This window comes from Maniola jurtina, chromosome 4 (assembly GCF_905333055.1).
Source record: "Maniola jurtina chromosome 4, ilManJurt1.1, whole genome shotgun sequence".
Taxonomy (NCBI): Eukaryota; Metazoa; Arthropoda; class Insecta; order Lepidoptera; family Nymphalidae; genus Maniola; species Maniola jurtina.
In genome coordinates, this window is record NC_060032.1 from 3147815 (window position 1) to 3159591 (window position 11777).

Here is an 11777-nt window from a genome sequence, read left to right on the forward strand (position 1 = left end):
ACCAAGGAACATTTATCAATAGGTACGTAACTATGTTCGAAAGCTTCGATCAATTTGAAGCATCTTGAGTCAGAGCCGAATAAAATTCAGTTGATACTTTGCAGCTTTCCAAAAAGCAGTAGTCTCTAAATATTTTAATCAATTTAATATTATCATAAATATATTAGTTATATTTTATCCTCCTTCCATATAGATTTGATAGTGCCATGAATCTATAAATACTCCTTCTTAAAAAAACTGCATTGAAATCATAACGTTGAAGTTTTTTAGTGGCACGACACATATTAAGTGACAGATTGACACTTTGTAAAATGTATTACGTGTTCTGCCAAGCAAACTTCTTCCTCTTCATTCTTTTTTTGGTCGGCAGCTCGAAGCGTAGAGAATTGTCTGCTTCGCATGTATTTACTTCATAGATATGTATTTACTTTGATTTTCAAGAAAAATGGCAGAAATTAAATACGTTGGTCATATAGTAAAGTTTCCCAAAACTCTTATAGGATATTTTAAAAAGGCATGGTGGGAAATACCTGAAGTGATGGGAGCATCAGCCCACGGACTAGCTGGTCTCATAATGGGTTGTATTGGTCTTTACAAAATTAATCAAAATGATGGTAATAATCCAGAATACAAAAAAATATACATGATAATGCGACCAGAAGATCCCAGAGCAAAAAAACTTAAGAATCCTGTCAGTACAAAATATAAAGGGTAATCTTAGTAGATAATTATGTATTTGTTAATTAATGAATAAATAAACCATATTATTATCTCTCACCTATCAAGTTTTTTTTAACCAAATTAGTAGTTAATAGCTTAATTAATTCTACCGCATCCATGAAAAAATATAAGAAATCTCGTAGGTACCTACCTAATTTTCTCGTAGGTATTCACGGTTTTCGGATTCATCCTTTACCTACGTCTTGTGCTTAGTGCTATAAAACCTACCTTTCATGATCCTTGGTCAACGAGAAGTACCTACCTACCCTAACTACATATTACCTATATAGATTTTCTTGAGTCTTGCCAGACACGACGGATAGATGGAGAGACCAACAGACAGTTAACAAAGTGATCATAGACCAGGAATCCGGAAAGATCCTGTAGTAGTTAAGTGTTCCTTTTTTTTCTTTTGAGGTACAGAACCCTCAATCATCCCACAGTACGGAACCCTACCATCACTTGTAACCATAGATCATAGATTATTGCGTCGATGCTTGCAACATCACTACCTAATTGTCACATGTTGTCTTCCATTTATGTTCTTTATGGTTCTTCTTTTCTTCTCTATGGCTCTTTGTAACATGTTGCCACCATTGCAACACCTATGGCATCACCGATCTTTAAACTAATAATCCTTGGATGAAGGATTATAGTATAATCAATAAAGAGTATATTAGTTGTCTGGGACTTCGTCTGTGTTGGTGTTAGCTGGCGGTCGTGCTCTGCCTTTTTGGAGTGTTTTTTTTTTTTGTTAAAACTCACTGGAAAGCGCTCTAAGGGGGTACCGTACGTATGTCAGTGAGCGCCGGCACAGACGGGGTCAATAATTGTATAGTTTTAAAACTAACTTGTTACAAAAAAATAACTACAAACTTGACATTGGCTTAACTTTGTAAAGCCAGACGAGAGAGAAAAAAAAAATAGTTATCTGTGATCACCGATTCTCAACTGACATTGACATTACTTGCCACTGACATTGACTTGCCACTTGGCACTGACAGTTTTAACATTGCCAAAGGTCACCGGTGGTGGGTCACCAACATTCATAAAAATTCATTCATTTGTTACTTATTATTTTGTTATTTACGAATGTTTCTTGATTGCTATTGCAATAAATAATAATAATTAAATCAAAGTGAGATAAACTAGAGAAACGGCCAGTTTGAAAGCGTGTATCAAGTGTACTAAGTTGTGTATTATAACTTTAGATAAAATGGGTTCACGTTTCCAATTTGTTGAACAAGGGCCGCCGATTGAAGTTTTTCAACTTAACAAACTTTTTACAGAAGATTCTTTCAAAAATAAAGTGAATCTTGGCGTGGGAGGTGGGTAGAACTTCTCTTCGTAACCTTTCCTATTTTTTATAATGATAATTTACACCTGTTCGATACGTTAATAATTATGTAAGAAGTAATGGTACCAAGCATAGCAAATAAATTAGCAGTCAACCGGCAAAATGGTTTCGCTTGTCGTTGTTTTAATTCTAAAGGATACGGATAATCTTGTTGAAAAAATTTTTCTCTGAATTTTAAGTAAGTGCATACTTAAATAGTAGAAATTAGAGTATGAAAAGATTATTTAATATCTAAGAATAGGTATGGATTGGTTATCTTGCTGACCTTTAAGGTCATATTTATTTACTGTCTTATGTCTATTTATGTACTGTACTTGCTTACAAATATTTACTTTTACTTGTTAAATCATCACGCTTACTTCATTATTACATAAATTTATGTCAGATCATTGCATAAGTCTGAAAGCATTACTTATTATTACTTCATTAGATACTAAACATATTTTATTTAAAGTTTGCTGTCCACAAAATGTTCTTCAATGTGTCCAATATATGGCCAAATACTGAAGTCAATCTATTTTTATTGCTGTATATTATGGGTTGATCTACTAATGGATGTTTGTTATTCTTTCACGCTATAAGTACTGGACGGATTTTGCTGAAATTTGGAATGGAGATAGATTATACCCTGGATTAACAAATAGCCTACTCTTTATCCTGGAAAATCAATGAGTTCCTATAGGATTTTTAAAAACCTATATCCACAGGAACGAAGTTGGTGGCATCAGCTAGTATTACATAATACAACAACTTAATTTTAGTTTTAATCCTAGTATTCTGTATTTCTCAGCCTACAGGGATGAGAATGGAAAACCCTGGGTGCTGCCAGTCGTTCGCAAAATGGAGAAGCAGATGGCTGATGATGACACTCTTCTTCATGAGTACCTGCCAGTGTTAGGTGAGCCTAGTCTCCATCGTCGTATTTTATTTTTATATAGTCATCTTCATTGCACACACAAATCTAAGGAAAATAATACATGCAACAGAAGAAAGTATACAATAGTGCAAAGACGGCCTTATTGCTAAAGCAATCTCTTATCCTCAACCTTTGTATTTATAGAAAAGAATATACATAATATAGGCATAGTAAGCTTAAATTGAAAATGGTTGTCTTTTTCGTAATCAGCGCCGCACTGATTACGAAAAAAACAACCATTTTGCCTCAATGATTTTAGAATAATGATTTTTGATTTTTGATAAATGCCTCAAAAATTATAGAATAAGTAGGATGTTATTCAAATAAACCTAGCTTGTGCTTAGTTAATCTAGTCACATCATCTGTAGCTTTTTGCTGTCCATTGTAGAAGTAAAGTTTCTTCATTAGCAAGCCAAAGTGGCTTTTGATTCTCGTAAATTGCATTCAATTCTTTTCTACTGCTTATGTTGGAATTACACATGCAAAACCAAGGACAAAAGTTACATACTCCATTAAAATAATTCATATTATTTACCCACCATCCATTGTGTTCCTAATTGACGTCATTAATTATCTTAAAATTAACTTTAAAACAACAAGGTCATCATGTCAAGGTTTATTGTTGTCAATTATTTCTTCCTCTCCCATGTGTGTAAAAAGAACATGTAACATTATCACAGAATAAATAATACTACATACAGAAGTGGCACTCCTTTAATATTGATTTGCCTACATAACTTTTATTAAATAGATAAATTACACACTCAAGCTAAATTATACTTTATATAATATAGTAGAGGATCCCTGAGTTCTTTCCAGATCAATCAGATTATTGATAGATTGATGTGATATAACTATATGTGTTTTTTTAACATCATCTGTTATTAATTTGCTAAACACATCTCCACTTAAGTAGACAGGCACCCAAAGAGCGGTTTCACAATCATCAGATCCGACTCAGTGAAAATACGGATATAAAAAACTTGGATATTGCTTTCACACTAATCCGGTCTTTGATACATATCCATGCTATTCAGTGGACATCTTTGACATATCTACGTCATATATGTCCGATTTGAATCCGAGATATTCTCTCGGTTGACAGAGAAAATTCGGATGATGGAAGTCGGAGCTAGTGCGTGAGCTACCATATAAATAGTAATTCTGTAACTACTTCGGAACATATTTTCACGGATTCGGATCGGATGCAGTGCGTAATCGCCCTAAGGGTTGGACTGCGATAGTTGATCTTTGTATATATCAATTAATTGTCATCAGGTTTGGAGAATTTCAGCAATGCATCTGTAGCGATGCTGCTTGGTGAAGATAACCCTGTGATAGCTGAGGGCCGTGTAAGTATAATAAATGTCTGAGTAGTAAAAAAGTTATTCTGGTGCAGGTCAATTTCAGCTTCCAGCTCTCTAATACCAAGGATGAATATAAAAAATATAATATAATATTAGTCATCATATGGTTAGTGTCACAAAAAAAGAGTTGACCTTGAAGGTACATAATGGATTGTTAATAGTTACTATTGATCTACTTATTTGGTGGTACAATGGGTTATCTAATGTCTATGCAGGTATGCGTTTGGTTCATCAGTCAACCTTTCGTTTCCAGCGCAGTATGAGCGACAGTTCTCCATCTCTATCTATGCATAGACATTCCCTCAACAGTCATCTAGCAGGGTGATTCACTCAGTGTTCAACACTAAGTGATAGCCACCAAGCTCATTTGACATTGGTTGGTTTTACTTTGCTGCTTTGCTGGGTGATATTTAATTAATATTTAGTAGAAAACCTTCAATGGATCAATTACTACTATAATAAATGTGAAACCCTGTCTGTCTGCTACGTTTTCACGGCCCAACTGCTAAACCGATTTTAATGTTTGATATAGACTTATAATACATCCGGGGGAAGGACATAGGCTCTTTTTATCCCGGGAAAACATTCATTTCCTGTCGGAAGAATACTATTTTTCACACATTCGCGAGCAAAGCCGCGGGGATAGCTAGTTACAAATAAATGTCCAACGAGCTCAGGCCTATCATTCGTTGTGGAACGCTGATGACTTAGCGAATAGCCCACGCTGATCTCTTACCTGAAATATATATTTTTTACTGATTTCTGAAAGGTTCTGAAATGTGAACATATTTTATTGTTCACAGGCCTTTGGTGTACAAACTCTGTCGGGTACAGGCAGTTTACGAGTGGGTGCGGAGTTTTTGAACAAGCATCTAAAGTACACCACCTTCTACTATTCCAGCCCTACGTGGGGTAAGTACTTATAATAAATTGGAACAGATAAATAGCAATTTTTAGGATGCTTCGCCATTGAAGTGGAGCTGAGCGAAGACGTTTTCGATCAATCAGATAATTCAAAGATGACATGATTCAGACATAAGTATGGCTGAGTTTGTTGTGGGCTCTTCTCAGACTTGGGCGCGTTTGGAACCCTCGTACCTTTAGTTTTATGTTACGTAATTAATTATCACCACTATATCGTACAACGTACCTACTTTGAATAAATGATTTTGACTTTGACTTTATGCATGTTTTGTTTTCTGTGTACTAATTTTAACTGTAAATGACTTTTTAAATGTCATATGTAAAGCCGAGTTTAGGTAGTTCAAGAAGACTCAGCTTCATTCTATCTATTTATATTGGCTGTTTTAGTAAAATAATAATAAACCGTAAAAAGATTATAAACACTCAACTAAAATTTTTTTCATTCTGTTAATCTTGCAATATTCATCAAATGAAACCGAATGTTTATTAGTCCTTTGATAACATTCTTATTATTTAATCTTGTACTACAATCAGGTGATCTTTGTTGATAAGAGTTATCGATAATAAAAATATTATCAATAGGTATGTACCTACTTAATTATTTCTTGACTACGGTAACAGAAAAAATCCAATTTATGATGAAAATAACGTCGTCGTACTTTATTTTTAAACTAGCTTATGACCGCGACTTCGTCCGCGTGGACTACACAAATATCAAATCCCTATTTTACTCCCTTAGGGGAAGAATTTACAAAAATCCCTTCTTAGTGGATGTCAATGACATAATAGCTATAGCGAATGCGACTGGCTGGTTTTCTTGCGTACGTGATGCGCGAGATTCTTCTAGTAGCGAGTGAGTGAGAGAGGAATGGATTATAGGTAGGAAAGAGTGAGACATAAACGTAGAATATTTGCGTTTTTGACATCATACGATTTTGTGATGTGTGTGAATGAGTAAGGGATAGTTAATATTCATAGGAGAGCGAGGGAGACAAAGGAGTGGCGCGAACACAGCATGCCACAGCTGATCTATCCAGTAGTTTGAACTGTGCATTGATAGATCAGTCAGTCAGTCAGCTTCTTTTTTACATATATTTGCTCTGGCTTCGGCAGTGGCTACCAATCTACTGGTAAAGACACTAGTTACAAACTAGTGACCGCACTCCTTTTTAGGTTCATACAAAATGCTGCAATACATATGTTGAACTAAGGCATCATTGGCTGTTGTAGTCAATTTTAAAAATGCACCCTTAAAGTAATCAAATACATGAGGAAGTCTTATCGTAAAAATAGCGATCTCTTCCAGGCCATAACCATTAACATTTCTTCACCAGAAAACCATCATCTAGTGTTCGTAAACTCCGGTTTCACGCAACCGAGGACCTACCGCTATTGGAACGAGAAGACTCGCGGCATCGACTTCGACGGCCTTATCGAGGACCTGAAGAACGCGCCGGAGAACTCCGTGGTGATCCTCCACGCGTGCGCTCACAACCCTACCGGGATCGACCCTAGCAATGAGCAGTGGGAGAGGATTGCTGATGTTATGGAGGTAAGAAAATGTTATGAAAGTATTTGGTTTACTGTAACAGGTTGGGTTGTAAACATATAACTCTCCATGCCACGCAAAAATTGGTTAAACGTGAACAATTTTCTTTTTTACACTGACAGTTGGCCTCGTCCACAAACTAAAAGTCGCTCAGCGCGCTATGTAGCGAGCTGTGTTGGGTATCACTCTCAGGAATAAAATCCGGAACGAGGAAATTCGCAGAAAAACAAAAGTGACCAACGTAGCTCAGAGGATTAGCAAGTTGAAGTGGCAATGGGCATGTCATGTCTGTCGTAGAACCGACGGCCGATGGGGCAGTCGTGTTCTGGAGTGGAGGCCGCGTACCGGTAAGCGCAGTGTAGGACGATCTCCAGCCCGCTGGACCGATGACCTGAAGAAGGTGGCGTGGAACGGGTGGATGAGAAAGGGGGAGGACGTGTTTGGTGGCGTGCTTTTGGAAAGGCCAGCATACGTTCAGCAATGGACGCATACAGGCCGATGGAATGGAATAGAATGGAATACAATTTTCTGGGTATTATGTGTCCAGTTACCGGTGGTTAAATCTTTCTTGAACAAACGATTTGGTTGTTTCTGTTTTAGGAGCGCAAATTGTTCCCTTTCTTCGACAGCGCGTACCAAGGATTCGCGTCGGGTGACCTCGACCGCGACGCGTGGGCGGTGCGCTACTTCGTCAAGCGCGGCTTCGAGCTCGTCTGCGCGCAGTCCTATGCTAAGAACTTCGGCCTATACAGTGAGTACACGACGCAAGTCGTTCCTGTTGTTTTTTTTAATAGCGAACAAACTAGCAGGCGGGTCACCTGGTGTTAAGTGATTACCGCCGCCCATGAACATTTGCAGCACCAGATTTGCCGCCCTTTCAGGAATTTGTTGGTCTGCCCCTTGGTGGGAACACCGCCGATGGGAGTTGATTCCACAGTTAGCATGTGCGTGGGAAAAAGGTTTGACACAACGGGCGGTCGAAGTGCACCAGTATTACAATTAAGTACTATGTTGGCGACCACGACATGGTCGCAAAACCCGATGTGACCGCTTTTGTTTGAACTTGGGTGATCTTTATTTTTCCCGCAATCTTTGAAATGAAAATACGGTGAATGTCGAACGATATTTGACTTCGTGTGTTTCCAGACGAGCGTGTGGGCAACCTGACCATCGTGATCTCGGACAAGACGCACGTGGCGCCTCTCAAGTCGCAGCTCACTTGGATCGTGCGCGGGATGTACTCCAACCCGCCGGCGCACGGCGCGCGCGTCGTCGCTAACGTACTCAGCAACGAGAAACTCTTCGACGAATGGTACGTTTTTACTATTTCATTTAAGGTAAAAAAAAAACTCTGGATGACATCACACCGGAAATAATGTTGCCAGGACGCCCCCCCCCCCCCCTCTCCCCCCTGTTAGGTTAGAAGGGCAACATCAATCGAGCCACAAGCTGAATACAAGCGGAATAAGACCGCATGTCTCAACTCTCAAGTCTCTATAATGAGACCTCTGGATTTCTTGTAGGGACTTCCACACGCCGCATAATATTGTCCTAACCACAGTGGACGTCTATCGGTAGACGAAAATGTTTTCATTTATTCCAGAACGATATCTCACAAACTAGTCTTTTTCTTGTTGAACATTTTAATTTACTGATTTGTTTGAAATGCTATTTTTTTATAACTTTTCTTTCTATTGGTTTACAGGAGAGATCACATAAAGATGATGTCATCAAGAGTGATCCAAATGAGGGAAGCATTGAGAGCGGAACTAATAAAGTAAGTGTTATAATTCCAATATATTATAATATATTAGACAGATATATCCGTGTGGATTTAGGTCTTTAAAAATCCTGTGGGAACACTTTAATTTTTCGCCTATGTCACTTTTTAAGTATACCTATCAAAAAAAGCAAAAAATATATTGATGCTACGTTCCGCGTGATTGAAGGACAAATCAATAAACCAAACAAGCACACTTTGGGATTTATAATATGGGTAGTGATAAAATTTTTGATATATTTGTAGAAGGTGAAAAATTCCTATTTTTTTCTAGACTCGGCACCCCCGGCAACTGGGACCACATAGTGAAGCAGATAGGCCTGTTTTCCTACACGGGCCTTACACCACGACAGTGCGAACACCTCATACAGGAGCACCACATATACTTGCTCGGCTCGGGCCGCATCAACATCTGCGGCCTCAACCCGACCAACGTGGAGTACGTCGCCAAGGCCATCAATGACGCCATCCTCAAGTTCCCGGCTAAAGAGTAACTTTTTTTGTTGACAACTGTTTTTTCGATATTCTTGTTTTGGATTGTGTAAGCGACACATTTTTGACGTAAAACTTCTTTAGACGCGACTGGTAATTCAGAACTTTTCGGACGGAAATAACCGTGAAAATTATGTATTTAAAATGGCCGCCAAACAGAACAGCTGTTTTGCGACCGCCAAACAGGACAGTTGTGTTGAGGTTGCCATTTTTTTTATTTTTTATTGAGGTGTCTCTGCAGTAGAAGCATTTACGTTTGATTCTAAGGTTACTTACTACTTGGCGCCTAAAAACTTGTAGCATTATCAGACTAGAGTCCCCTCGTCGGTGCAAACATCTTATACAGTGGCACCATATTCGGCTCGGGCCGCAGCAATATTGTGACATTTTGGTTGTTAACTTTTTTTAAATATTATTTTGGATTGTATAAGCGATATTTTTGAAGTAAAACTTCAACAGACGCGACTTGTTAGTAACTAGGGACTTTTTCGGATAACCCTCCAACCACCCATGGCCCCACCAACCTCTCGGTTATATGGGCCGAATCGCGGGAGAGCCTCCCGGTACTTGCTCTGGGCGTGTTTCCCAGGGGCGCATTCTTGACTCCCTACAAATTATTTATCTCCTCCTTGTCCCTTTAGTCATTCTCCCCTTTCTGGGGCAGACTTTTTCGGATAGTCGGAATTCGGTTATTACAAATGTTACGTATTTATAATGGCCGCCAAATAGGACAGCTGTTGTGTTTTGGGTTGTGTTGAGGCCGCCATTTTTTATCGTGATACCAGTGAACGTGAATTTATAATGAGTGTGTTTAAGGCTGTGCCCTCTTATTAAGAAATGTTATTTAATAATAGTAATATGTCCGACTTCAGAAGTGGATATATACTAATATGTAGGTACCAATCGTGCACATAACCATAGGCTCGACGTTTGGTCTCAATCTAACCTTAATATGTGGTCAAATAAAAAAATCGATTTTGATTTATTTTCGCAATTATACTGCTATTTAAATATTTTGCATTTATTGATATGGCAGCTCTGAATTAGTTTGAATGGCACCGCGATAATAGCATTTAACTCACTAAATTGGAAAAGATGTTGCTTACAGAATTCATCCTACGATTATGGATCAGCAAAACATTTTTAAAATAAATATTTATATTTACGCTTCTATGTCGAAATATTAATGTATAGGTCACGCTTCCAGAATAATTTTATATACAAAACAATCATTTCATATTACTGATAATAGAGGATTCCTAAATATACTAATATACGAATACATTTTTTACAGTTTTATAGGCTTAATTTTTTCAAAGAATATGTATTATACAATAGTAATAATACTGGCAACACTAGTTAATGATTCCTATGTAACAAAAAAAAAATAGTTTTTTTTCGTGTGGTAACACTGCCATTTTCGAACAAATTGTGTGTTCAAATAATGTGGAACAAGAGGCCCTATTGGGCATGATATTTTCTGAGGCTTTTGGAAATCCGCTGCTTGCTTTTACTAATACTTTTGAGCCCAGTATTAGAATAGGCCATAGGCAAAATATCTATAACACTATTATAGAAGATTAACACTAGAGCAATCAAATCTTGGCCTAAGGGTGTCTATCAATTCAAGCGAGGCAAGGCGGAGATGTAAGCATACCAATCAGATTATAGATAGATTCACTAAATATTTATTAAAAATCTGTTTGTTCTTAACACATTCAGTTTCGCCTATGCAGTAGGCACCCTTAAGTGCTATAGATTTTTTAAAATAATTTTTACACTATAATGACTTACATTTTAGTTAATTGTATACAACAAATGCCTTTATCTAGTTTGTATTTATTATTGAATTGTTTTAGTATATTTAAATAATTTATTATGTTGCAAATATAAATCTCGGTTACCAGAACATAGTTTTATTTGATCCTACGCACAAACGAATTTCGCAGGGACAGTATTAACGAATTTATATCAAAGTAATTATGAAAAATCTCGACAGTGGGTGTTAAATAAAATTGAAAAACAAGCGTTTATTTACACACAAACACACTGACGGATTTAACAAACAAAAATGTAGCAGTATAATTAATTCTACATACAAGGCCTTGTGAAAAGTATGACACTTATTTTTATAGGCCTCTTAATAAAATTTAATTTAGAGATTTTGTACATTAATCGGGGAACATACATAAAAAAAAGATTCTGATGAATGGAGAACCTCCTACTTTTTGAAGTAGGTAAAAATTAGAATCATTGTTGAATTTAGAAAATAGTAATTTTAAAGAAAACTTGACCAAATCTATATAAATTTTTGTTCACAGCGATGATTCTCGAGCAAAGTTATAGCAACGGAACTAGCAGCAACGTTCACGAGAGTGGTACGAAAAAATATTTTAGTCTGGGACTATTTGGTGTTTGGTTTATATGTTCGTCTGTTGGTTTTTGGGGAAAAGCTACCATTTCTGTAACTTTGTTAAGTTGAATGACACGGATCTGACGCGAAATTCAAATTTAATTTGGTTCTAAGTAACTCACGTCAAACTTTTGTACAAAAGTAAAGATTTTTATGTAAACCTATGCAGATGATACTGCGATTGGCGGAATTAGAATACCATAAGTCTACTTTGTCAGAAATTAATTAAAGTATTGACTAATTTGTGAGAATAGTCGAT

The 11777-nt window shown here is 37.1% G+C and overlaps 1 protein-coding gene and 1 long non-coding RNA gene across 2 annotated transcripts; one reads left to right on the forward strand and one right to left on the reverse strand.

Annotated features, from left to right (window-relative positions):
- The first annotated feature begins 1725 nt into the window (after positions 1–1725).
- Positions 1726–11709, forward strand: LOC123864387 (aspartate aminotransferase, cytoplasmic). The gene is made up of 10 exons (XM_045904779.1): positions 1726–2048; positions 2868–2975; positions 4272–4345; positions 5164–5272; positions 6619–6836; positions 7434–7584; positions 7980–8145; positions 8539–8610; positions 8888–9103; positions 11427–11709. Exons 1-10 carry the CDS (start codon positions 1937–1939, stop codon positions 11449–11451), a joined length of 1251 nt encoding a protein of 416 aa, XP_045760735.1. The 5' UTR covers positions 1726–1936; the 3' UTR covers positions 11452–11709.
- LOC123864404 lies at positions 9515–11417 on the reverse strand. The gene is made up of 2 exons (XR_006795763.1): positions 9772–11417; positions 9515–9588 (listed from the first exon to the last, which is right to left on the reverse strand). It is a non-coding gene; the product is annotated as an uncharacterized LOC123864404 (long non-coding RNA).
- Positions 11710–11777: the final 68 nt, after the last annotated feature.